The 27,321-nt window shown below is 38.7% G+C and overlaps 2 protein-coding genes across 2 annotated transcripts; one reads left to right on the top strand and one right to left on the bottom strand.

Annotated features, from left to right (window-relative positions):
* Positions 1-6,142: 6,142 nt before the first annotated feature.
* LOC112667404 (olfactory receptor 10T2-like) lies at positions 6,143-7,108 on the bottom strand. The gene has a single exon (XM_025458971.3). It carries the CDS (start codon positions 7,106-7,108, stop codon positions 6,143-6,145), a length of 966 nt encoding a protein of 321 aa, XP_025314756.1.
* A 15,463-nt stretch (positions 7,109-22,571) lies between these two features.
* On the top strand, positions 22,572-27,161 carry LOC112667954 (olfactory receptor 10T2-like). The gene is given in 1 exon segment (XM_025460013.3): positions 22,572-27,161. A coding segment is annotated over 1 exon segment (969 nt). The 5' UTR covers positions 22,572-23,366; the 3' UTR covers positions 24,336-27,161.
* The last annotated feature ends 160 nt before the right edge of the window (positions 27,162-27,321 follow it).

The following is a 27,321-nucleotide window of genomic DNA, read 5'->3' as shown; positions in this document are numbered from 1 at the left end:
ATTGTTTTTTATGACTAATATATACATATGTATACATATGTATATATCTCACCTCTTCTTTATCCATTCCTCTATCAATGGACACTTGGGCTACATTCATAATTTGGCTATTATAAATAATACTGCTATAAACATAGGGGTGCATGTATCCTTTTGAATTACTGTATTTGTATTTTTGGGGTACCGAGTAGTATAATTACTGGATCATAGGGTAGTTTTATTTTAACTTTTGAGGAACTTCCATACTGATTTTCCACAGTGGTTGCACCAGTTTGCATTCCCACCAATAGTGCACAAGGGCTCCTATTTCTCCAAATATTCATCAATATTTGTTGCTTCTTGTGTTTTTGATTTTAGTCATTCTGATGGGTGTGAGGTGATATCTCATTGTGGTTTTGATTTACATTTCTCTAATGATGGGTGATATTGAGAGTCTTCATGTGTCTGTTGGCTATCTGGATGTCTTCTTTGGTAAAATGTTCATGTCTTCTGCCCACTTTTTAATTGGATTATTTCATTTCTGGGTATTGTTTTATAAGTTCTTTATATGCCTATATATCAGGTATATTCTTTGCAAATTACCTTCTCCCATTTAGTAGGTTGCCTGTTAGTTTTGCTCATTGTTTCCTTTGCTGTGCAGAAGCTTTTTCTTTTGATATGGTCCTAACATTTCATTTTTGCTTTTGTTTGCCTTGCCTCAGAAGACATATCTAGAAAAATGTAGCTATGGCTGATATAAATATCAACATATAACTATGGGTTGTCTATTCTGTTCTACTGACCTATGTGTCATATATATATATATATATATATATATATATATATATATATATAGTGTGTGTGTGTGTGTGTGTGTGCCGGTACCATAATGTTTTGATTACTGCAGTTTTTGTAATATAACTTGAAGCCCAGAATTGTGATACCTCCACTTTGCTTTTCAAGATTTCTTTGGCTATTTGGAATCTTTTGTGGTTCCATATAAATTTTAGGATTGTTCTAGTTCTGTGAAAAATATGCTGTTAGTATTTTGAAAGGGATTGCATTTAATGTGTAGATTGCTTTGGGTAGTATAGATATTTTAACAATATCTGTTCTTCCAATCCATAAGCATGGAATGTCTTTCCATTTCTTTGTGTTGTCTTCAATTTCTTTCATTAGTGTTCTATAGTTTTCAGAGTACAGTTCTCTGACTTGTTATGTTTATTCCTAGGTATCTTATTATTTTTGATGCAATTGTAACTGGAATTTTTTTCTCAATTTATCTTTCTGCTGCTTATTAGTGTATAGAAGATTTCTGCACATTGATTTTGTATCCTGTGACTTCATTGAATTCATTTATCAATTTTAGTAGTTTTTTTGGTGGAGTCTTTAGGGTTTTCTACATATAATATCATGTCATCTGCAAATAGTAAAAATTTTACTTCCTCTTTACAAATGTGGATAGCCTTTCTTTCTTTCTTTCTTTCTTTCTTTCTTTCTTTCTTTCTTTCTTTCTTTCTTTCTTTCTTTCTTTCTTTCTTTCTTTCTTTCTTTCTTTCTTTCTTTCTTTCTTTTTCTTTCTTTTCTTCTTTCAAGATTTTATTTATTTATTCATGAGAGATACACAGAGAGAGGCAGAGACATAGAAAGAGGGAGAAGCGAGCTACCTGCAGGGAGCCCATTGTGGAACTCTATCCCAGGACCCCAGGATCATGCCCTGAAGGTAGATGCTCAACCATGAAGCCACCCAATCATCCAGTTGCCTCTTATTTCTTTTTGTTGTCTAATTTGCTGTGGCTAGAACTTCCAGTACTATGTTGAATAAAAGTGGTGAGAGTGGACATCCTTGTATTGTTCCTGACCTTAGGGGAAAGCTGTCACTTTTTTCACCATTGAGTATGATGCTTGCCTTGAGTTTTCATACGGCCTTTATTATGTTGAGGTATGCTCCCTCTAAACCTACTTTTATCATGAGTGGATGTTGTACTTTGTCAAATACTTTTCTGCATTTATTGAGATGATCATATGGTTTTTTAATACTTTCTCTTATTGATGTGATGTATCATGTTGATTGATTTGCGAATATTGAACCACTTTTGCATCCCAGGAATAAATCCCACTTGATTGTGGTGAATGATTTTTTTTAATGGATTGTTGGATTCTGTTTGCTAGTATGTTGTTGAGGATTTTTACATCTATTTTCATCGGAGATATTGGCCTGTAGTTCTCCTTTTGTGGTATCTCTGGTTTTGGTATCAGGGTGATACCTCATGGAATGAATTTGGAAGATTTCCTTCCATTTTTGAATTATTTTTTCATTTTTGAATAATTTGAGTAGAATAGGCATTAACTCTTCTTTAAATGTTTGATAGCTTTCAAAAAGGCAACAATTCTTAATAACTCACAGAGTACTAAATACAGCCCATTTAATTCTCTCACAGTCTTCCCTTGGTCTCCAAATGCCCAAATTCTAAGAATCAATCATTTGGTTTTCTTTTACATCCTTAAACATATCCATAGCCTTTGCTGCCACAGCGCCTTCTCACATGCAGTGCCTATACCTGAATTAATTATCCTCCTCACTTTGGTAACACCTATTTATGCTATAGATACCAACTTGAGTTTTGTTTCTTATTTGGGAAGCCTTCTTGAGGCTTCAGAACAAACTAAGTACACCTGTAGAACACTGCATATTTTCCTCTGAATATTCAGTGCATTTACTAGTTACCGATTTAGTATTTGTTTCGTCCACTGTGTTGGAAGCTCTGCATAGATACTACAGTGTCTTTGCTCTTTCTCCATGCACCTAATTTATACATGATAAGCATAAATGCATATTTGAAATGAATAAGTGAGTGGATGACTCAATGAGTTTTTGCTCTGGCATAAACCACTGACTCTGCTGCCATAGAATCCTGGCCACTGATCTACTGAGTGCTTTAGCCTGACAAAAAGGCTGAATGTTTGGGGTCAGATCCTGCTATGATTGTGACAGCCTTCGACACAAATTCCTGCTCAACACAACCACACCACTGCTTCCACACTGTTTAACAGATTAGGAACTGGAATTCCAGTCTCGTTTAATAAAAGTTTTGTAATCACCCTCTGCTGAATAATGTCTCCCTCATGTATCTGCATGGCTGGAGAGTTAGAAAATCTATAAATCAAATGTTAGTGAGAGGAGTAGTACCAGTGTTAGCAATTGGAGTTAACAGTAAGATTATTTACTACATTCCACGTACTGTTTTCAGTGATTTACACGTATTGATCTAATTAATCCTCAGAGGGATCCCTGGGTGGCGCAGCAGTTTGGCGCCTGCCTTTGGCCCAGGGCGTGATCCTGGAGACCTGGGATCGAATCCCACATCAGGCTCCCGGTGCATGGAGCCTGCTTCTCCCTCTGCCTGTGTCTCTGCCTCTCTCTCTCCCTCTGTGACTATCATAAATAAATAAAAAAATAAAAAAAAATTAATCCTCAGAATAACCTTATGAAGTTTTTTTTTCTAATCTGTATTTTACAGAGAATGTAACTGAGACACATTAAGAGTAAGCAAAAGGTCCAGGTTACAAATATCCTTTTAATATTCTGCTTTCTTTTAAGGCATATACTCTCTGACCTGCTGGAGTGAGGGACTCTTCAAGACAACTTCACCACTAGAGGACTCTCATCTGTCTCAGATACATTCCTTTCCAGGCAACCCTTACAGTTGAGATTTCGGGGTAGAGATTTCTGTGTTGGATATGTCAGGCTAACATGGTCTAATGACCAACTCTCTGGCACAAAATAAATAAGAAGGTAGATAAATATCTTTAAATTTTTGAAAGCATAGACTTCTGGTTCCACAAAGATGAAGTAGCCCCATTCCTGTCAGGTCCTTCCCTCTTGTTACACACACACACACACGACAAACACGAAAAAATCCCTTATAGATAAAACAAGCATATGAAGACTCTAAAGGTTGAAAGAAGAAGGCAGACTCCTAGGGACTTTGGTATCTGAGTTACAAAACAGCAGAGAGTTCCTGGGTTTCTTTATATCCTGGACAGGGTACTGCAGAAGCCTGCCATCCAGAACCACCAAGAGACATAGATAAAAAGAATTCTAAGAAAACCCAGTTTCTCCTAGCCAAAAAACTGAAAAAGAATGGCCTTAACAGAGCTGAAAACCTTTTGGCGACACCTACCTTGCTCCAGACAAAGACCTATGGAAAATCATACCTGCTACTCACCCCCAGGTTTCAGTGGGGCCAAGCAGGTTGCTTATGTTCACCTGTTGGTTTCAGTGGGGCCAAGCAGGTTGCTTATGTTCACCTGTTGGGGCAGTTAACCCCAACTGCCTTCCAATTCCCTTTCTGGGGTAATGTCAGTGGGGTCCAGTGGGGAAACGAGCATCCACTGTCACCTGGCAGCATGAGACTAAATGAGGGTGTATGAGGTGGGGTTAATGGGTACTCTGGTCCCCCTGCCTCCAACCCTACATGGGAGTGCAACCACTGAGCTGAACTTTCACCCACACCCTGCAAAGATAAGGCAGGGGGAAGCATTCTCTACTTCCCCCTTCCCTAGTGGCAGTGAAGCCTGACAAGGAGCTGGGCTTACTTGGAGGTGAGGAGGAATGTAGCTAGTGTCACATTATTACTGAGAAAGCACCATCAGGGCAAAGTGGGCATTGAACTTCCTATCTCAACCATCTGCAGGGAGGCATTTTGCTAGAGGAAGCTGCATAACACACACACACACTGCTTGCCGCTACACCTAAACAGGGCTGAAAAGGCATTTCATACACCTAGCCTACAGAACATCATAGCTTAGCCTTACTTAAAAGTGCTCAGAACACTAACCTTAGCTTACATTTGGGCAAAATCATCTGACACAAAGCCTATTTTATGATAAAGTGTTGAGAATCTCATGTAATTTATTGAATACTGTACTGAAAGTGAAAAACAGCATGGTTATGTAAGTACAGAATGGTTGTGTGTATATCAGTTCTTCGCTCTCCTGACTGGGTGGCTGACTGGGAGTTATGCCTCCATGCTGCTGCCCAGCATCATGAGTGACAGGAAGAGATCAAAATTCAAAATTTGAAGTATGGTTTCTACTAAATGCATATTGCTTTCACACCAATGAAAGTGAAAAAACCACAAGTCAAAACCATTTTAAGTGAGGGAATGACTGTACCAAAGGCAAAGAGTTGTCAAATGTAAATTTAAGACTGGCAAAATATAGCCTTCAGAAATGGAGTGATAAAGACATTTCATATGAAGGAAAGCTATGAGAATTTGTTCTTAACAGAGCTATCTTAGGTAATTGCTAAAGGAAGTTTCTAAATAGAAAATGGATTTTAAAAACAACCTGGGACTTCAGTATTTAAAAAAATACATACAACAAATGAAAATTAAAAGGCAATGTATCAAAACATGTGAGATTCAGGGAAAGCAGTGCCGAGGGGGAAATATACAGCACTAATACTTATATTACTAAAAAGGAAAGTCCTAGAATATATAAAATAATTTTGGAAGAGAAGGTGGGAAGAATCGTTTTGCCTGATATTAAGGCATACTACTTAGCTCCACAGTTATCAGGACAGTGTGGGACTGGTGGAAGCATAGACACATATCACTGAGGCTGACTAGAGAACCCAGAGAAAGACCTACACAAATGTGCCCAACTGATTTTTTTTTAAAAAGGTACAAAAGTAATCCAATGAAAGAAGGAAGGCCTTTCAGCAAATGGTACTGGAGCAATGAGACACCCACAGAGGGCAGAAGCACCTCAACATAAACCTCACACAAATCTTATCTAAGGATTAATTCAAAATACAACATGGACCCAGATGTAAAATGTATAATTATGAATCATAAACATTTATAAAAAAGTAGGAGAAAATATTCACAATATTGGGCTAGTCAAAAGGTCTCAGAAAGGACACCAAACTCCTATCATAAAAATACTGTCCTACAAAACATGTGGATATGCCTAGATGTATACATGCATACACCTTTACACATATTTTAAAACTACATACTCTTTATACTAGAGAAATGGTGATGTCAGGATATTTCAGGTAATTAGTTAATACTTTAAATGCTTTGTGCACAAAGTGATGATTTTATTGGAAATATTCCACTTTTCCCACTTTTATTTATCAAGAGTCTGTACATTTTTAACTGTGCGGTGTTCGTTTATTCACCATCTGAGGGATGAACCTATCTGTCCTGCCTAGCACCTTCCTTAGGGCAGTCTGCATTTCTTTGTTTCTGAGACTATAAACAATCGGGTTAAGCAGAGGGGTCAGCACCGTATATGTGACAGCCATCAGCATGTCCTCACGGAACGAGTCCCTGTCCTTGGGCCTCAAGTAGACAAAGCCAGCAAATCCATAGTGTATGCACACCACAGTGAGGTGGGAGGAGCAAGTGGAAAAGGCCTTATACCTCCCCTTGGCAGAGGGCATCTTCACAACGGTGGACACAATGAAGACATAGGACATCATAATGAAGACAAAGCTGCCCACCAACACAAAGGCAGAGAGCACAAAAATAGCCATTTCTTGATGGGAGGTGTAATCACAGGCAAGGCAGACCACAGGTGAGATATCACAGAAGAAGTGCTGGATGATGTTGGAGTCACAGAAAGACAAGTTGAATACAATGATGACGATGCACAGAGAAACCAGGAACCCAGCCATCCAAGAGGCCATGAGGAGCTGAAAGCAGATCTTATGGGTCATCAAGATGGGGTAGTGCAGCGGGTTGTGAATGGCAATATAACGGTCATAGGACATGGCAGCCATGATGAAGCAATTATTGGCTGCTAAGCCAAAGAAGAAAAACATCTGTGTGGCACACTCAGGAAGAGAAATGGTCTTGCAGTCTGCTAGCAAGTCCACTAACATGCGGGGTATGATTGCCATCGTGGTACACGTTTCTGAAAAGGACAGGCCGCAGAGGAAAAAGTACATAGGGGTGTGAAGGTTGTGACTGAGCCTGATGGCCACCATTACGGACACATTTGCGGCTAGGATGGTCACATGGGAGAAGAAAATCATCACAAAGAGGAGAGCCTGCAAGTCTGGGAAACTGGAAAACCCCCACAGAAGGAATGTGCTCACTGTGGTATGATTGCCCATCTTCCTGGTACAGGCAGCAACGGTCTTTCAAAGATGTGGAGCTTCTTGAGGCTAAAACTTGGAGATGATTGTAAAAAGCTGCTGCAGCATAGATATCACCTAGACTTTAGTCAAGGGAACTGGGGCAAGTTTCAGGCAACTCTCCTCAAGAGAGACTGAGAAAGGGATGCTAAATGTACCTGACTGAAGTCAAGTTCAGGAGTCAACGTGATGAGAATGATGCTAGTATGAAAATCCGTATAAATGACTTAGGGTGGGAATGAATATCTTCTCAGATTCTACTCATAAAAGCACTCTTATCTTTCTCTTTTCCAATCAGGATCTGCATGTAAGTGGGAAAACATGAATAAAATTGCTTTGTTCTCACCCACTGGATTTTGTGAGGTCACATTTTCAAATGCTTTTTGAGATCTATCGGTAATCTGGTACTTAGTAGTGCTTAATAAGCTATTGCTTGGGGCAGCCCGGGGGCTCAGTGGTTTAGCGCCGCCTTCAGCCCAGGGCCTGATCTTCTCCCTCTGCCTGTATCTCTGTCTCTCTCCTCTCTGTGTTTCTCATGAATAAATAAATAAAATCTTTAAAAGAAAAAAAAATAAGCTACTGATTGAATGAGCGATATAATTCAATCATTTAAATTCTTTAAAATGAATATGACATTTAAAACTTTTAAGGAAGTCAATGCAATCCTTTTTTATCAGTGTGTCACCATGAAGTGGATCCAAAGGTAGTAACTATAGGAATGACTAGACCATAAAAATGAATGCAACATGTTCTAACTCTTGCTAGGTTCCTATCCACGGCACTATTTGGAGTTTGAAATGTATGATATCATTAGCTCTTAATACATATCCATACTTTTTAAATTCTTAAGAACTTCTCATTGAAGTTTTTTTCCGGATGCCTAATGTACTAGTCTAGTTTGAAGTCAAAATGATTTTGAAGGTACTGTCTCATTCTAGAATGGAATATTCTGACCATAACGTTCTAGTCGACTTTTGAGTGTTTAGCACAACATCCAGGACATTTTCTATCAGGTATACTTGTCATATGGTTTACTTTGAAGTGCAGATCTGAATAGAATCAGCTCAAATTCCTCAGATCAATTTGGAAAATCATATTTCTATTTAGATTGTTCATGCAGTATCTGATCTTATATAAGAGGTGAGAACAGAAAAGTGATAGGAAGACATGCAATAGAATTTAGAATTTTAATTTTAATTTCAGTCACTTTTAAAGGTGAAGAGAAAGAAAAATAGTAAAGAATCGGTGGTGGAAAATGAAGGAAGGTGTGCATAAGAGAAAGAGCTGAACACTGGCTGAAAATTATTCTGTAGGATTCACAAAGATTAAAAACAACAACAAAAAAAGACAAGTAAATTATTGGTTGAAGAGTTGCTATTTTCTCTTTGCATTGTAGTTTGGGCAAAGAATACAAGAGGAGTCAGGCCAGGTAACCAGCACCCACTTAATATCTACAATGTGCTGGGGTTAGAGTCGGGTCATATAATCCTCACAAGTCTGTGTGGAATTTTCGTTCTGATTTCTAAAAAGATGAAAGCGAGGTACAGAGTGGTTAAGTGACTACGGAAGTCATGAATTCATTCAATACATACTGACTAAATGAATATGATGTGCCAGCCATTTTTACACATGGGGGAACAACATATAGGTTCTGTGATGCAAGAGTGAACGACTGTTTTTTTCTGTGAAGTCAGAGAAGCCCCCTGCTGAGGAGGTGACACACTTAAATGAAGACAAGAATGTCAATAAGCCATCAATAAGTGAAGATCAGAGGAGAGAACAGTACAAGTACAGTTCATCATCAAGACAAAGATCCTAACTGGCAAACTCATCCACCCAAGCAATCTTCAACCTAGGCCCATATGGCTTGTCTTCGAGACCATACCATACTTCCCTTCCTCAGAAGGTTTCCCTGTTTACCTCTAAAGCAAATGATTTTCCATTCTCTTTGCTTTAGCTACCACTTACCTTGTATGACTCTCCAGTTTCTGCCGCTACCAAAAAAGAATCTCCAGCATCCTCTAGCACATTTCCAGTGCCAGAGTGTCTTCCAAGTATTGAATGCAAGGTTTTCAGAACAGACCAGCCATATTCCTATCACATGTTAGAGTTGCTTTCTGTATTTCCTGATTGAGTTATACACAACAGAGAGCCACCATCAGACCCGATTTTGACTCCTTCCTCATCTTTTTACCAATAAATCACTTCCAAAATTCCAGACATCTGTTTACCCTCATCTTTGTTGTTTTTTATTCCCCCTACTATAGTCCTGGATCCTTCCCACAGGGTGAATAGGGCACCTGCATGGTTGTCTTAGTTACAAATCCGTTGCATTTTTTTTTTTTCATTTACCACCCTGTGAGCCAATGCTAGATTCCTAAACACAGGCTAGGTTAAGTCACTGATAGTGACTTAGCTGCACATTCTATGTAGGAGGAAATCCAAGTACTCCTGCATAACATCCAATCCCCATCACAACTGGTCCCTAAATACTGCTCCTGGCTCAGTTTCTATCATCTCCTTCCACCCACCCTCCCTTTCCCATGCATATCACCATCCTCATGCTACTGTACCTTTTTTACATGGTCTTCCCTCTGTCTCCATCTCCCCTGTACCATTTTATTTCCCATCAGAATTTTACTCATTTTTCAGGCTCTAGCTTAATTTGATTCCTTGTTCTCTCTTGTTGTCTACATTTTCTAGATTCTAGGATCCTAACTACCACTCATTTGAATTTTTGTAACAGCTTCACGTTTTCCTCTTGTAGTTCTACCCTTCACATAGTACCAGCTTTTCTTTTTTAAAATATTTATTTGATGGACGCCTGGGTGGCTTAGTGGTTAAGTGTCTGCCTTCAGCCCAGGGCGTGATCCTGGGGTCCCGGGATTGAGTCCCACATCGGGCTCCCTGCATGGAGCCTGCTTCTCTCTCTGCATGTGTCTCTGCCTCTCTCTCTGCGTGTCTCTCAAGAATAAATAAACAAAATCTTTTTAAAAAATTATTTATTTGAGAGCAAGAGAGAGTGTGTGAGCATGCAGGGGGAGGGGCAGAGCAAGAGAGAGAGAGAGAGAGAGAGAGAGAGAGAGAGAATCTCAAGCAGACTTCCTGCTGAGCTTGGAGCCCAATGCAGGGCTCGATCTCTTGACTCAAGCCAAAACCAAGAGTCAGACACTCAACTGACTAAGCCACTCAGGTGCTCCCTACCATCAGCTTTTCTATGTTCTATCTATAATCATGCTACATCTCTTCAGTGTAGGTTTCATATCCTCTTTGCTTACATATCAGATAATTCTAATAACTTCTAATCTTTATTGCATGAGCCAGTTATACAATCTCCTACACAGCTATCCTAAGAAATAAGTGCTATTATTATGGCCATAGTGAGGAAACTATGGCTTAGCAAGGTACTTGATTTGCTGAAGGTGATACAGCTCTAAGCGTGCATGCACAGTATATTTATAGCAAGGTAGTGAAAATCTGGAGACTCACTTGCTTGATAATAATAAAGGTTAGTTGATAATAAAGCCTCCTTCACTGAAAGTGCCCTAGCATAGCATTCAAGGTCTTATCTGTCTAGCCTCATTTCCTCCTGCTAACCTTCCTGAGATGGGAAACATCCCACTGTTTCCAAAAAATAATATGTCCTTCATGGCTCATCTGCTTTACAAACACGTTGTTTTCTATAACTTACAGTGTTTTTCTTGCCCTCCTCTGCCTGCTAAAAATTTAGTTGTCATGGACAAATGATTTAACGTCTCTTCCTTTGAAGCCTCCCCAGACCTCCCTGGCTGTGTTGGTCATTTCTTCTTTTAGAGTCACATCCCATTTTATTGTGAAGAGATGAGGAGGTTTTTAAAATATCTTAAATAAAAAAATTTTTTAGCTTGACTCTTATATTAGGGAAGAGATTTGTTTTAAAATTTTATATCCCCAACTTGCAGCCTAAGCCTCATGAATGCACAGGTTTAATAAGATGAGTTCTGAAGGAACTGGAGGAAGGAATCTGAAGGAAAAAACAGAATAGCATATTCTCTGGAAAGCCTCCATGATTATTACTTCAGTGTACTCATCAATACACTATTTGATTGATTTAGTATTTATTTGGGCATGTAGTGAAGATGGTTGGTTGCTCTCTAAAGAGATACTAAGAATAATGTCACCTATTAGGGGCCCCTGGAGCTCACTTGGGTAAGCATTCAACTCTTGATATTGGCTCAGGTCATGTCTCAAGGTCCTGAGATCAAGCTCTACATTGGGCTCCATGCTGAAAGGGGAATCTGACTTGAGGATTCTCTCTCTCCCTCTTCCTCTGCCCCTCTCCCACTTGCATGTGTGTTAATAAATAAATCTTTAAAAGAATAACATCAACCTTTAAATAGCATCAATCTTTAAAAGAACATCAATCTTTAAAAGACTAACAATTACATGTATAGATGCTTTCTATATTCTTGCTTATTTACAAGGACGAACAAACAAAAAATTTCTCATAACTCTAGCAGTGGTTGCTGAAAGACTAGGAGAAAGAGACTACCATCTGTGAAGTCTAGACATGATCCTTATTTACTGCGGTACTGAATCACATTTGACCAACATAAGTGATCAACTACTAAGGGGCATGCCAATATCACTAGAGGAGCCTTATAAAAACAGCACATCTCTGCTAATATCCACTAGAAGTTTTTTGCAAGCCCTCTCTGAGAAATGTCTAGGATGTGAGAGTGTATGTACTCTGCACAACCTTTCTCATTGTTTTTGGTTGAAAACATTTGACTTTCATGATACTTTCTTGTCATGTAGGTTGATAGTAAATTCTGGATTTTTTTCATTCTTGTATAGTAGTGATATAAGATTATGACAATATGAGATTATTTCCATTCTTCCTGGTGACCCTGGTAGGAACTGGAGAGCAAGATGCTTATCCAGTTTTTCAGCCCTTCTCTTTGTTTTTCCCAAGCCTTACCCTCTTTATTAACCCAGTGTTTGCCTTGAATTTACTGTCCTAGTCTCTGTTTTCAGCTGTCCAAATCTTCCTCTGTGGAGTTTTTTGGATTCCCTACCAGGAGTAGGGAATTGATGACATTCTTCATTTCCAGCTCTTCTGAGGCCACAGTTTCTTTAATACCTTCTTTTTTTTTTTTTTTTTTAAATTTATTTATGATAGTTACACAGAGAGAAAGAGAGAGAGAGGCAGAGACATAGGCAGAGGGAGAAGCAGGCTCCATGCACCGGGAGCCCGACATGGGATTCGATCCCGGGTCTCCAGGATCGCGCCCTGGGCCAAAGGCAGGCGCTAAACCGCTGAGCCACCCAGGGATCCCATCTTTAATACCTTCTAAGAGGCTATTAACACCATGGGTACTTAATTACTAGAGGAAATAGAAAAATGTTCATTGTAGGGATGGAAACAACTTTAAAATCCCTACCTTCCACAGAAGGAAGATCACCTTCCAGTCCTTTAAAATAATAAGGTATTAAGCTGGAGGAAGAACGTACAGTCTTGCAAATCAAATATGGTTTTTTGCAGTTCTTCCTGTGAGTTCATGTATCTCCTAATACAGGGATAAGTTTTCAGGCAATTGTCCCGATATTAGAGTCTCCTATTACATAAAAGGCTGTGTCTTCCCCACTCCTTAAGGCTGGAGCTCAGTACTGTGAAGATTTTAGTGAGAGTTCTTGGGCCACTGGAGTCCATTATCTGGAGATCACAGCTTTAAGCAGCAGGAGTCTTGTGCTCTGTGGATCTAGTACCCAGTGTGATGTCCTCAAAAAGGTTTTTAAACCTTGACCTACCAGGGAGGCTTTCCAGTGATGTTTGCACTTCTTTTGAATGACAATCAAAATTATAGAAACTCAACTAGTTAAAAATATACCTTGGGGTGGGGGGATCCCTGGGTGGCGCAGCGGTTTGGCGCCTGCCTTTGGCCCAGGGCGCGATCCTGGAGACCCGGAATCAAATCCCACGTCGGGCTCCCGGTGCATGGAGCCTGCTTCTCCCTCTGCCTATGTCTCTGCCTCTCTCTCTCTCTCTCTCTCTCTGACTATCATAAATAAATTAAAAAAATATATATACCTTGGGGGGTGGGGTGCCTGGGTGGCTCAGTTGGCTAAGCAATTGCCTTTGGCTCAGGTCATGATCCCAGGGTCCTGGGATTGAGTCCCACATTAGGCTCCCTGCTCAGAAGAGAGCCTGCTTCTCCTTCTGCCTGCCAGTCCTCCTGCTTGTGCTGTCAAAAAAAAAAAAAAAAAAAAGTCTTAAAAAATATACATATCTTGGGATGTAGATATCCCCTCAGGGGAAGTATCTTTCCAAGAAGTAAAATATCATTATTTTATCAACCTGAAAATTTGCCAAGTCCCTCAGATCTCCTCTGCCCTAAACACAGGACAAGGGAATGGCAGGTCTTGGGAAGCTATTGCCTGGGGAAACATTCAGAAGAAGGCAAATAGGAAGAAAATGAACACATAGCATGAGCACTATGATTTTTTTTCTCATGAGGCCACTCTGCTGGGGAGGACCTTGCTGAAAAAGAAAATCCCTAGTCACTGCACTGCCATTCATGAGAACTTGGCAGAAAAACATTTTCTTAATGAAATCTATTATTATTTCATATAATAATATACCATAATAATAAAAGGATATAGTGTCTATGGACTAAATACATATGTCCATGTTATTAGCCAGTGCAGAGCTTTCTAATAAATGAAGGAGGGGCATTTTTTGATATCAAATTATAAATTAGAGGCCCATACTGAGTTACTTTAATGAAACGAAATTCATAATTAGAAACACATGTTGATTCATGTGAAAAAATACCTCATCAGTTCAAATCCTTTTAAAATTTAATTCACATATTTTCTGCAAACACTGTTCTCTGCCATAAATTAGGATTATTGCATCTCCAAACCTTGAAGAGTGTGTCCATTTTTAATAACATTTTATCCTGTAATGAGTGTGATAACTCTAGTTATGACAGAGTAAATCTGAGAGGAAGTGACCAAGTGGAGCCAGATAGAAAATAGGTAGAATTGTTTTTCCTGCAGGAAGATTATTTGCTGAGGATGGACTCTGTGGACCCATGAAATTCTGGCTCGGTACCTAATCTCTGGCCCAGTCACCATATGGGGGTACCCAGAGGTGAAGAGGATGGGATGCCCCTGACTGACCTGTGAATTGTGTCGGCTTAGGACAGGTGGCTCCTCTGCAGGAATGAGTAGGGTTCCTGGCCTTAGGGACAAGGAGTGAACGAAGTCTTGGAACAGTGCATGGTCAAGTTCATCCTGTTTAAGAAACTGGAGGGAACTGGACTGTCTCTCTTCTGAATGTTTGCACTCTTGCAGAGACTTAACCACCTTTATAGGCTGACAACAACAACATTTATTTACTTTTCCTGCCCCCTCTCAGTAGTGTTTCAGACACAAAATCTTTTTGCTGACTAACTCATAGGGCATTAATCATTTCATTCATTATTTGTTCTTTATCACAATCAAAAATTATACTGGAATGATCTTATATTCCAGGGATTGTCCTAGGCTATGGGGAATATAAGCGACAAGCATGCAGAGAAACCTGCCCTCATGGAAATCATCTTATAGCTTCTTATAGCAATGATATACAGAAGTTGGTGATTCCAGTTACCAGGAGAGCCGTGCTTGGAGAAAGAAAAAGCAGAGCAGAGTAAGGAAGACTAACATGTCAGGGGCTGGGAGGAGTCAATGCAGATCTTACTGGGAAGATAACATCAGAGCAAAGATGCAGGAGGTGAGGGCATTCCTTATCTTATCAGGTAATATGGCTACCTGGGTACATATGTGCAATTGTAATCTTCTACTCATATGCATAGTACCTTTGGGGCAATGGCAGGCTTAATCATTTTAACCAATCCAATGGTGAGCACAACTAAAACAAATGATAAAATGTTAAATATATCTTATATACCACATTAGAGGATAATAAGGAATTGCCTCACCAAAAACTGTGAGAACCCAGAGAGTAGACCTAATACTTAAAAGTGCTTTTTGGGGTGCCTGGCTGGCTCAGTCAGTGGAGCATGTGACTCTTAATCTCAGGGCTGTAAGTTTGAGCTCCACATTGGGTATAGAGATTATTTTAAAATATTTTTAAAAATCTTTTTGTTATACATGTTGCATCTCTATATGTTAAAAATGTATCAATATATTGTTGTAGTAAATAATTTTCATAAAAAGTATTTTTAAAAATGTTCATAAAAAATGTTTTTGCCGTAAGAGAATTTGGCAAATCAGAAGGAAGTGTTATTACCAACTCAGGCTGTGGATCTAGTGTTCTTTTGGGATGAGAGGAGGATAAGTCAAAACCTAGGACATGCCCAGGTGACAGCTCTGAATGATATACCTCACATATATCCTCAGGATAAGGGGAACCCTGAAATGACCAACTCTTGAGCAAATTTGCAGCCCTGGAGATGTATTTCAAGCCCTGAACTTGGGTATAAGACGGTCAAGAACAGATGGTGCCTCAGGGTGAACTGAATAAGCCAAGGAGTCAAGCCTCAATGATTCTCTCAACAATTATTCAAATGCAATAACTAGCACACAGTGAAAGATAACGACTAGCAAGAAAGGAAATGAAGTAGCAAACGTGGGAACAAGTGCAAATGACAAACAAAACCACTAAGATTTAAGATATGGAAATTAATAGACACAGACTGTAATAGTACTTTGTTACAAAAAAGATAAAGAAAATTATCAATGTCAACAATGACCAATGTCAACAGCAATATTCTACAATAATTTCACAAGATGTCCTCATTAGGAGTCAGTGGGTTGAGAGTACATAAGAACTCTGTATTACTTACTACAACTGCATATGAACTGACAATTATATCAAAAAGTGTAATTCAAAAGGGGGGCACACAGGTGGGAAGACCCAGGCACAGGGCATCCTGAGAAGCCATTCCTGCTTGTATTTACTGCAGCACTCAGCCAGTGAAGTCCTTGAGGTAAATACAGTGTGACTAAAATCTGACCTCTATCAGTAAAGTTCAGCATATTAGTTGCTTTGTAAATGCTTATAAACAAGAATTTCAAGGAGAATTATAGCCAAAGGAAGTTAGTGTTAAAAGTAAACAACTTGGGACACCTGGGTGGCTCAGCGGTTAAGCTCCTGCCTTTGGCCCAGGGCAGATCCTGGAGTCCCAGAATGGAGTCCCACATCGGGCTCCCTGATGGAGCCTGCTTCTCCCTCTGCCTGTGTCTGCCTCTCTCTCTGTCTCTGTGTGTGTGTGTGTGTGTCCCTCATGAATAAAATAAATAAATAAATAAATAAATAAATAAATAAATAAATAAATAAATGTAAACAACTGGGAGAGCTCTCTTGGGAAGAGTGGGAAATGGACAGCACCCTCATTAAAAATGTTGAAGACATACAAGGGCTGCAAAAGCAAAAAAATAGCGTAAGTGTCCATGATCCTGGGAAGCAAAAAAAAAAAAAAAAAAAAAAAAAGAAAGAAAGAAAGAAAAAGAAAAAAAGAAAGCCATACTCGGAGCTCACCATTCTGTATCACTTTTTATTTATTTTGAGGAATTTGTTAAATGAAAAATAACGTAAAGGTTAAAAAGCATCTAACCCAGATTACTTGCTGATAAGTTTAATTTCACTAAGTTCAGCTTTTCTACTTTCCACATAGATACCATGTAATATTTCTCTTTCTGTAATATTTCTTTTTCTGTCTCTGGCTTATCTCACTAAGCATTATGTCCTCTAAGTTCATACACAGTATTGCAAATGGTAGGATTCCTTTTTTTTCCCTGAGAGTTGAATAATATTCTATTGTGTAAATACATGAGTTTCTTTATCTGTTCATCTATCAATGGACACTTGGGTTATTTCCACATCTTAGGTATTGTGAATAATGTGGCAATGAACATGGGTGTACACATATTTCTTTGAGGTATTAATTTCTTTTCCTTCAGATATATACCCAGAAATGAGATTTCTGTTTATATAGTAGTTCTGTTTTAATTTTTTAAGGAAGCTCTATACTGTTTTCTATATGGCTATATTTTTTTTAATTTTTTTTTATTTATTTATGATAGTCACAGAGAGAGAGAGAGAGAGAGAGGCAGAGACACAGGCAGAGGGAGAAGCAGGCTCCACGCACCGGGAGCCCGACGTGGGATTCGATCCCGGGTCTCCAGGACCGCGCCCTGGGCCAAAGGCAGGCGCCAAACCGCTGCGCCACCCAGGGATCCCCTATATGGCTATATTAATTTATATTCCTGCCAACTGTGTACACGGGTTCCCTTTTCTCTACATCCGAACACTTGCTATTTCTTGTATTTTAGAGAATATCCATTCTAACAGGAGTATGGTAATAGATTGTGGCTTTGATTTGCATGTCCTTGTTGATTAGAGATGTTGAGCACTCTTTTTATAAATCTATAGGCTATTTGTAGGTCATCTTGGAGAAAGGTCTATTCAGTTCCTTTAACCATTTTTAATCATTTTTTTTTGGTATTGATTTATGAATTACTTATATATTTTGGTATTAATGCCTTATCAGATATATGGTTGACAAATATTTTCTCCCACTCCACGGATTGCCTTTTCATTTGATAATCTGAATCACTATACTAAAATAATGGAGGATAAAAATGATAAGATCATCTCAATAGATGCAGAACTAGTCTTTGACAAAATTCAACATCCTTTTATAACATAAAACTCTCAACAAATTATATATAGAAGCAATAATCAACATAATAAAGACCATGTATGGCAGGCCCACAGCTAACCTGATACTTAATAATGAAAAGCTGAAAGGTTTTCCTGTAAGATCAGAAACAAGTTGGAGATGTCCAATCCTACCGCTTTTATTCAACACAGTTCTAGAAGTCCTAGCCAGAGCAATTAGGTAAGATTAAAAAAATAATAGAAGGCATCTGAACTGTAAAGGGATATAAAATAATCTGTTTTTAGATAACATGATTCTATATGTGAAAAATCCTAAAGACTATAAAAAACTGTTAGAACAAACAAATGGATTCAGCAAAGTTGCAGGATACAAAATCAACATATAAAAATTAGTTGCATTTGTATATACTAAAAAAAAAATCATGAAACCTTATAAAAGGGGGTGTGAGATTTGATTCCATTTATATGAAGTTCCAGAACCTGCAAGAAAAGCCATGGTGAAAAAATAATCAGGACAATGAATGTCTCTATCAGGGAGAGCTAGGGCTCACTAGGAAGGGTCCTAGGGAAGTTCCCAGGCTGATGCTAATATTCTACATAATGAGAGGTGTTTGAGTTGCACAGGTTGATGCATTTGCCAATTGATAGTGATTAGTACATTTAAAATTAGCATATTTTACTTTATGTAAATTTCCATAGAGTTCCATAGAATAAAAACATGTATTAAACTCTAGTCATTGATATGTGTACTAAAGTATTGAGGAAGTGTACTGACGTCTGCAATTTCCCTTGACATGTATAAGATGGATTAATAGATGGATAAAGTACAAAAAGACATGTGATAAAGCAAATATAGTAAACTCTTAATGTGTGGCATAATGTATTTTCCAAAAATGATGACAGCAATTATTCCAGTCCCACATGCTCTTCCAGAACTTTGTCACTGTTCCATCAAGGGTTGTAATTTCTTTTCATCTCCTAGAACCCTGGTGTTACTTTAAGGCTGTCTGAATGAAAAGAACACAGTACAAGTGAGATAGGGCACAAGAGTTGATTTGGCATCCACTTGGCTGTCATGGAACACTCACCCATAGTACCCAGTCACCATGCACATGCAGAAAGGCTGAATCCCAATATAAGTTCTCAGACAACAGCTAACCATCAACATCCATATCAGAATGAACAAGATGTTCCATGTATCTGTTATCCCTATTTTGCCCAGCCTGCAGGAGTTCAGTTAAGTCCAGTAAGATTTGGGATTGTTTGGATGTTTATTTATTTTGGGGGGGGTTGTTTATTATACTACAGTATAATACTCAGAACAATCTATAGACTGGATACACAGATGCTGACAAGATAATTGATACAGCATGTCTTCATGCTTTAAAAATTTCATGAAATACTGGGAAAAAAATTTGAGTGGCACTGTAGTCAACGGACATTTAAATTTCAACGGATTTTCCTCTTCAACAAAGCCTTCTACAGAGGAGCTACTTCATGAGGAAGCACTTACAACAATCATTCTGTATTCATCCTTTTCCCCCACCTTTCTTCTGACTGATTCCCCGGGCAACAGGCTGTATGATAGGTTCCCTTCCTAGCCCTGCATATAGGAGAGAAGACCTCCAGGACTTGACATATTTTCAAAACTATGAAAATAATGGCATTGAGCAGCAAGTAAAATAACTGAGGGAGTTGTTCATATTCCAAAATGTATTTGAACAAGTTGAATTTCAAATACTTAATTTTTTTTTTCATGTAAGAGCAACCTCATTGAAAAATCACTATGCTAGATCAAAATGAAAACAATGTTTTGTGGACATCACAATGAGCTCTAGGTCCACAGAGAACAATCCTCTTGGTATCTAATGGAAAGCAAGAAACTCCAAGCAGTGTCAAGGGGTAACAGTCTCAGGTGACCACAAAACTCTCTTTGGAATGTTTATGGAACTCAGCTCCAACCGTAAGGCATAGAGGAGATACTACCCTATGGATATAAGAGACCTTGTAATTTCAGACAGAGTGAACTCATCACTATCATTTAAGGGGCAAATTGCCTTAAACACTAATCCCTAAATGACATTAGAGAAAGAATTGTATAAGACAGTGCAGGAGCATAAGTTACTCATACAGCTTACTGTTTTCTTCTTTTTAAGAGTTTGAATGGGACTCTTCTTTGACATAAGACTGGGAATTTTATTTTATTTCTATTTATCATGAACATTGTGCTCTATCCACCAATAATAAAGTAGTTGTGGGGGTTGATAAATGTGCTGAATATACTAAGGGTACAACTGGATGGAGATAAAGCCTGTTGTTTTCTATTCCTGGCACAATTAGCACACAGATGAAGCAACGAAAGGCTAGAGAGCTGCAGAAACAAACTCCACCCCAAGGCAAGTGTGCAGTCGGAGAGGGATGGACTTCATTACAGCTGCTTAAGCAGAAGAGCAGGTACAGTGTTACAGGTAACTTGTGAGCAGGCAAGTGTTGCTGAGCCTCTGCTGGAAAAGTTGCCCCTACATCATGTGATGTTTTAGCAAATGGTAATGGAACTAGCAGGTACTGGGCACTTATCTGGTAAGTGTATGTGCATAGCTTTGTAGCCCCTCAAGGAGGTGTATTTACGGCCACGTTATAGAGGAGAAAAGTGGTTACTCGCACATAGGAACGGAATAGAAGTAAAGCTTGGGTTTGAACAGAGGCTCCTTTAATTCTGCTCAATTCCCTACCCCATTACAAAATAGACCCTACTAATTCCAGGTCTAATTTGAAGGCCAATTTGATTATTTTATTGTATCAAAAGAATTAAGCAGGAAAGAATAAAAAGCATTTATACTGTCCTGCAATTTCTGTATTTTGCCTATTATGTAATTGTACATTTCACTATAAACCATTGGTCATTTGATTCTTTACGTGTCCTCCTCCCCACTCCACATATATTTTTCCCTTTGACCATTTGGTGTGACCATTGGGCTTCACATTTAACAGCTGTGATTTTTAAAAACAAGCATTTCTTTGGTGGATATAATATAGCCTCATTTAAAGAACCAAGGAAATAAGTTTTCTCACACACGCATGTATATATATACATATATATGAGCTCAGAAAGCCATTTACAATCAGAGAAAATAAACCTATGAACCTCTAAATTATGTATATTTTATTAAATTTCCTATCAGAATTCATACCTGTAAGTCAATAAAACACTCTTTTATTTTCCCACTAAAATATCAATATCTTCTCTGAAAACTGTAGAAAACCTGACTCAAAGTTGAATTTTACTCTCATTGGGTTGTTAAAGTTAAAGTTAAAGTTAAATGCACTTTCCCAAAACTTGGTTATAAATATTTACCTTTGAACATTGCCCCATGGACACAAATTAAGCATAGCTGCCAGGAAAATTCTCCATTTCAGGCTGGTGGGGAATGATGAGTGACACACATGGTCCCAGCAGTCCCCAGATTGGCCATGGTTTTGATGTACATCTTGGGAGGTAGACTGGTTTACAGTGTCCACAGTACAGGGATTCGAAATGGTGGTGGGACAATAAAGAGTCTGCCAGGTGGCTTACATCAAGAAACATCCTCAAATTCTTGTAGATCTTACTGCTAACTCAGAGAAATTAGACCTACTAAATCCATGAGATCTCTAGCAAGGGTGGGGGCATAGATAAACCAGGAAAGGGGTTTTTCAGGAAAAGAATTCTATGATGTCTCTTTCAGTCTACAGAAGTGGTGTAGCCCAAGGAGGGTGAATTGATCACAAAACCCTGAGCCAGAAAACATCTCCTTCAAACTCTTCCCTTGGAGAGTGACTGGAAGTAATGGGCATGATGCCATTTTGACATATTCTCAAAGAACAGGTTTACAGAGAAATGAAATGATGAGATATGAGAGAACTGTAAAAAGAATAAATATCAATAGAAAGCTTATAAATGTAATCAAATAACAAAGATCTTTTGCCTAAAGTCAGTTTTTTTGGGGGGGAGCACTAGTTCCCTGGAATATTATGAGGAAAGAAGGATTTATAATCAATACAAATGAAAAAAGAAAGTAGCAGAATCACAGCAGTTTCAAAACCTACACATGCCAATTTCTCCTGAAGTTTTTCTTTTCTCCTTTTGGAAACATCTGCCATAAACTTGGGATGGATGTGTGGTTATGGAACTCTCGAGAACACTCCCCTGGTGACCCAGATATGCTTTCTATTATAGGAGCAGTTATGGCAATTGTGTGTTATGTGATCAAATAAATATTTGTGGGATTAATGTATTGGCTTTTGATAACCAATTAAGCAACCTGAATCTTAGTGTCAATTTTTGTAACATCAGGATCAACATATGTACCACATAGAGTTGCAGGAAGAAATTTGGTGAGAAAAATTCTATCAAATGCATGGCATATAGACCAGCATATTTCAGATGCTGAGTTAATACTCATTACCTGATTACTCCCTTGTATTTTTTTGACCCACTAATTCAGTACACGAAGAGCATACACACTTTTCAGCTAAAGATATATTTTCTTTTATTCTCCTCAAGCTTTGTGGATCCTACAAAATGTGTGTCCCTACCATTCTTTCCCCAACCTTCAACTCCATACTGATGTCTTCTCATTGTTTTCCTTTCCTTCCCAGACAATAGTGCCTGAAACCAAACCCCACATTGTATGGGAAGTCTCTGGGTGACTTTCATCCTGTCATCTCACACACAGAGTGGATAGTTTAAAAAGTGATGAAAAGAACCTGAAGAACTTGAGTTCTATAATAGCCGCGCTGCAAGGCAGCCCTTTCCTTTCAGTTTGAAAACGTCCTGGAATTTTTCCTGAAAGCTCAAGAATTCATCAGGACATTATGGACACAAATAAGCCATCCAGGATGGGATAGTCTCTCCATAACCATGTTGCCTCTAAGATCTGCCTGAATGGGAGACAGTTATTGACACCTCCTGCTTCAGCTTACTGTCGTAAATAAGAAACCAGGACAAACTTCAAGATGATGAATTCATTTATTAGATCTACTCATTTGCATAATTGTTAGCTAAGTAGCCACTGCCTTCTGCAGAGCAACTCTAGAGATTCCAAGAATGTTTAGAAGCCATTCAAAATCTTTTACCTCTTAAAGTAGTATTATTCAGTCAACATCATTAGGCACTTCTGTACGCCAAGCTAGGATTAGATCACATAAGCATTTTTTACCTGTTACTTCTCATATACCTGTAGGTGAGAAGATAAGCATTTTTTCCTTCATATTTCTCTCTTGCAGATTCTGACTATAGGGGACAGAAAGGGATGATAAATGAAGGGGTTCCTCGAATAATTTTTCAGTGTACTCTAGGGTATTAATACAGATTCTCCTACTAGAATTTTTTTCCTCATCACTCTGGCTTTGAATTCAGCCAGGTGCATTGAACTCCCATTTCCCAGGCTCTCTATATTAAGAGTTGTCTTGTCATCGCCCAGGAGCCCTGGATTAAAGGCCAGGTGACCTCAGTGCTTTTTATAATCTTGAATCTTGACCTCAAGAATGTCTACACCTGTGGGAGAAAGTTACTGAGCCTATTGAATGATGGGCAATCATACCACAGTGAGCACATTCCTTCTGTGGGGGTTTTCTAGTTTCCCAGACTTGCAGACTCTCCTCTTTGTGATGATTTTCTTCTCCCATGTGACCATCCTAGCCGCAAATGTGTCCGTAATGGTGGCCATCAGGCTCAGTCACAACCTTCACACCCCTATGTACTTTTTCCTCTGCGGCCTGTCCTTTTCAGAAACGTGTACCACGATGGCAATCATACCCCGCATGTTAGTGGACTTGCTAGCAGACTGCAAGACCATTTCTCTTCCTGAGTGTGCCACACAGATGTTTTTCTTCTTTGGCTTGGGAGCCAATAACTGCTTCATCATGGCTGCCATGTCCTATGACCGTTATATTGCCATTCACAACCCGCTGCACTACCCCATCTTGATGACCCATAAGATCTGCTTTCAGCTCCTCATGGCCTCTTGGATGGCTGGGTTCCTGGTTTCTCTGTGCATCGTCATCATTGTATTCAACTTGTCTTTCTGTGACTCCAACATCATCCAGCACTTCTTCTGTGATATCTCACCTGTGGTCTGCCTTGCCTGTGATTACACCTTTTTTCAAAAAATGGTTCTTTTTGCATTCACTGCCTTTGTGTTGGTGGGCAGCTTTGTCTTTATTATGATGTCCTAGGTCTTCATAGCATCCACTGTTGCGAAGATGCCCTCTGCCAAGGGGAGGTATAAGGCCTTTTCCACTTGCTCCTCCCACCTCACTGTGGTGTGCATACACTATGGATTTGCTGGCTTTGTCTACTTGAGGCCCAAGGACAGGGACTTGTTCCGTGAGGACATGTTGATGGCTGTCACATATACGGTGCTGACCCCTCTGCTTAACCCGATTGTTTATAGTCTCAGAAACAAAGAAATGCAGACTGCCCTAAGGAAGGTTCTAGGCAAGACAGATAGGTTCATCCCTCAGATGGTGAATAAACGAACACCGGACAGTTAAAAATGTGCAGACTCTTGATAAATAAAAGTGGGAAAAGTGGAATATTTCCAATAGAATCATCACTTTGTGTACAAAGCATTTAAAGGGCATTCTAACTGCCTGATATACACTGGTCTCACTCCTTTTCTACTACAAATATTTTAAAATGAGAAAAATGTTTTAAAATGTTATTACATATATATGTACATATATACCTATACATGCATACATATATACACATGCACATATGTATGTAGTAAACATATCGAAAACAGCTTGGACTTGTTGCTTTTGGAAGAAGGAAAAAAATTATTCTAAAATGGAAAAGGAGGAAAAAATGAAAAGGAGAGTGAGCAAATGAAAAGGAAAATCACTAATCTACTAAATCAAAAAAGGAGAAACTGCAAACACAATTTAGACTTGAAATGAGTAAAAGACCACAATACAGAGAAATTTCAAGGAATTTTAAGAATGACCTTATTCAACTCTATTCAGAGAAATCAGGAAACTAGATGGGAATGTATGAATTCCTGGAAAAAATAAACTGATGAAAATTACTGCAAAAGAGACATTTTAATATGCCAAATTTCAGGAATAATATAGAAAAAGTCTGCCAAAGAGCTATTCTTTCTATTCCCCAGGAAAGGAGTAGGCTAGATCGTTTCATAATTAACTTTCTGAAGTCCTCAAAAAGCAGATAATTCAAATGCTATTTGAGTTAGAGCATGAAAATCAATAGCTTCTAGTTTAAGAAAATCACAGAAGTGGAAGGTGCTATATATAACTGAAGAATCTAATTAAGGTCATTGTAGTAAGATTCTCATGTGGATTGTGGAACTTGTTAGATGCTGTAAGGAGTTTAGGCATTTTGAGTTCACATTGTCTAATGGCACAGCCACATCGTGTGAAATTGGCAGTGTTGGAGGCCTGAGGGACTGAGATGTGGACAAGATGAAGAGGCTGGTGGAAACCTACTAATACATGAGAAGAAATCGAGTAGTTAGTGAAAGACTCTGAGGACAATAGTACAGTTCACCCTTGAACAACACTGGTTTGAACTGCACAGATCCACTTACGTGGGGACTTTTTCATAAATACAGTACTGTAAATGTATTTTTTTCTTCCCTTATGATTTTAACATTTTCTTTTCTCTACCCTAGATTGTTGTAAGAATACCGCATATACTACATATAACATACAAAATATCTGTTGACTTTAAAAAAATGCATTTATTTAAGAAAGAGAACATGAGCAGGGGAAAGAGCAGAGGGAGAGGGAGAAGCAGATTCCTCCCTGAGCCAGGAGCATGAAACCCCTTGTGGGGCAACATGTGGGGCTTGATGCAAGGCTTGATATCAGGACCCTGGGATCATGACATGAGTGGAAGTCAGGAGCTTACCCAACTGAGCCACCCAGGTATCCGAATGAAGTTTTGAGGGGAGTCAAAAGTTACACGTGGCTTTTGACTGTGTTCCTAAGCCCTGCATTGTTCAAGGGTCAACTGTATATTGTTTCATAGCTGGATAAGATTGGTGCCAATGAGGAAAACGTTTTATTATAAATACGCAAAAAATGACTTAGAAATATAGTAAGAAGCTAGGAGATTATCAACCTTGTGGCTGGTGCCTGTAGCATAGGGAAATGAGCAACTTCCTTTTGACAAAACTGAGAAGCAGTTGTGTCCTTCTCAGACAACAGGTTTAGTTAAAATGAAGAGGTAGAGAATGAGCTCTTTGTAAAGTTGATGGGTCGAGTGAAGATTCCAGAATGGAAGCAAAACATCTTGGAAGAAAACCCTGTAAAGAAAGAACAATTTCAGGAGAGGAAGCATGAAAAAAAAAAAGAGAAAGAAAAGAGAGGAAGCATGAGGTTGTGCTAGAGTGAATACAGGTGAAGAGAGCTTCGAAAGGGTTTGTAACTAGGATACAAATCATAGCTTCATTGATTATAGGTGGTGTCAGAGCCTATTGGGTCTCCAGGTCCCATTCTTTGACACTGAATAAAAATTTGGTTAGAAGTTCTCTGACCAGCCATTCACAAACTTCACCATTCTGTTTTCATAAAGGTCTCCTAATTAACATGAAAGTCTCTGTTTCTGCATATAATCATCTTCAACTTTTTCATCTCATGATTTAAGTCTCAATTTTGACTAAGTAGAGATATGCCCCTGGGATGCAAGATGGTTTTAACATATGCAAACCAATCAATGGGATATGCTCTGTTGACAGAATGAAAGATAAAAACCACATGATCGTGCCAGGCGGGGGCTGGCTGCCTGACACTGCCTCGCACACCCAACCACCCAGGCCTCTTGCAAAGAATAAAGTTCTATAGAAAGAGACGAGTCAGAAAAAAACAAAAACAAAAAACACACATGATCTTGTCAATAGATGTATTTATACACAGTGGCATATTATTCAGCCTTGAAAAAGAAGGAAATCTTGCCATTTGCAACAACATGGATGCTGCAGACATTATGTTAAGTAAAATGAGCCAGACAAAGAAATAAAAATACTGTTGGATCTCACTTGTATGTGGACTCTAAGAAGTGGAACCTAGAAACATAGAGTAAAACAGTAGTTACCAGGGTTGGGGAAGTAGTACAAGTGGGGAGACACTGGTCAAAGAGCACAAAGTGGCAATTATGTAGAACGAATATGTTCTAGAGATCTAAAGTAGAGCATGATAAGAGTAGTTAATACTATATTTTCATGCTGGAAGTTTGCTGAGAGCAAATTTCAGCTATTTTTCACCACACCTAAAAAGGTAACTGTGAGGAGATGGATGTGTTGATAAGCTTGACTGTATTAATCATTTCACTATGTATATGTATGTAAAAAATCATGTTGTTCACCTCAAATATATACATTAAGAAATAAAGGAACTTTAAAAAATTTTAAGTTTAAAAAATGGCAACTAGTACTTTATTCTTATCAATTGAAAGGAAACCATTGTATTTTTAAGAAGCATTTCTTTGTGAACTTCTTGAAAAAAAAAATACGCGATA

The sequence above is a fragment of the Canis lupus genome, chromosome 21 (genome assembly GCF_003254725.2).
Source record: "Canis lupus dingo isolate Sandy chromosome 21, ASM325472v2, whole genome shotgun sequence".
NCBI lineage: Eukaryota > Metazoa > Chordata > Mammalia > Carnivora > Canidae > Canis > Canis lupus.
The sequence above is the reverse complement of the archived record's forward strand: the minus strand, read 5'-3'. Positions and strand labels throughout refer to the sequence as shown.

Coding starts and splice junctions, on each gene's coding strand:
- LOC112667404 (XM_025458971.3), bottom strand. CDS start 7,108: ATGGGCAATCATACCACAGTGAGCACATTCCTTCTGTGGGGGTTTTCC.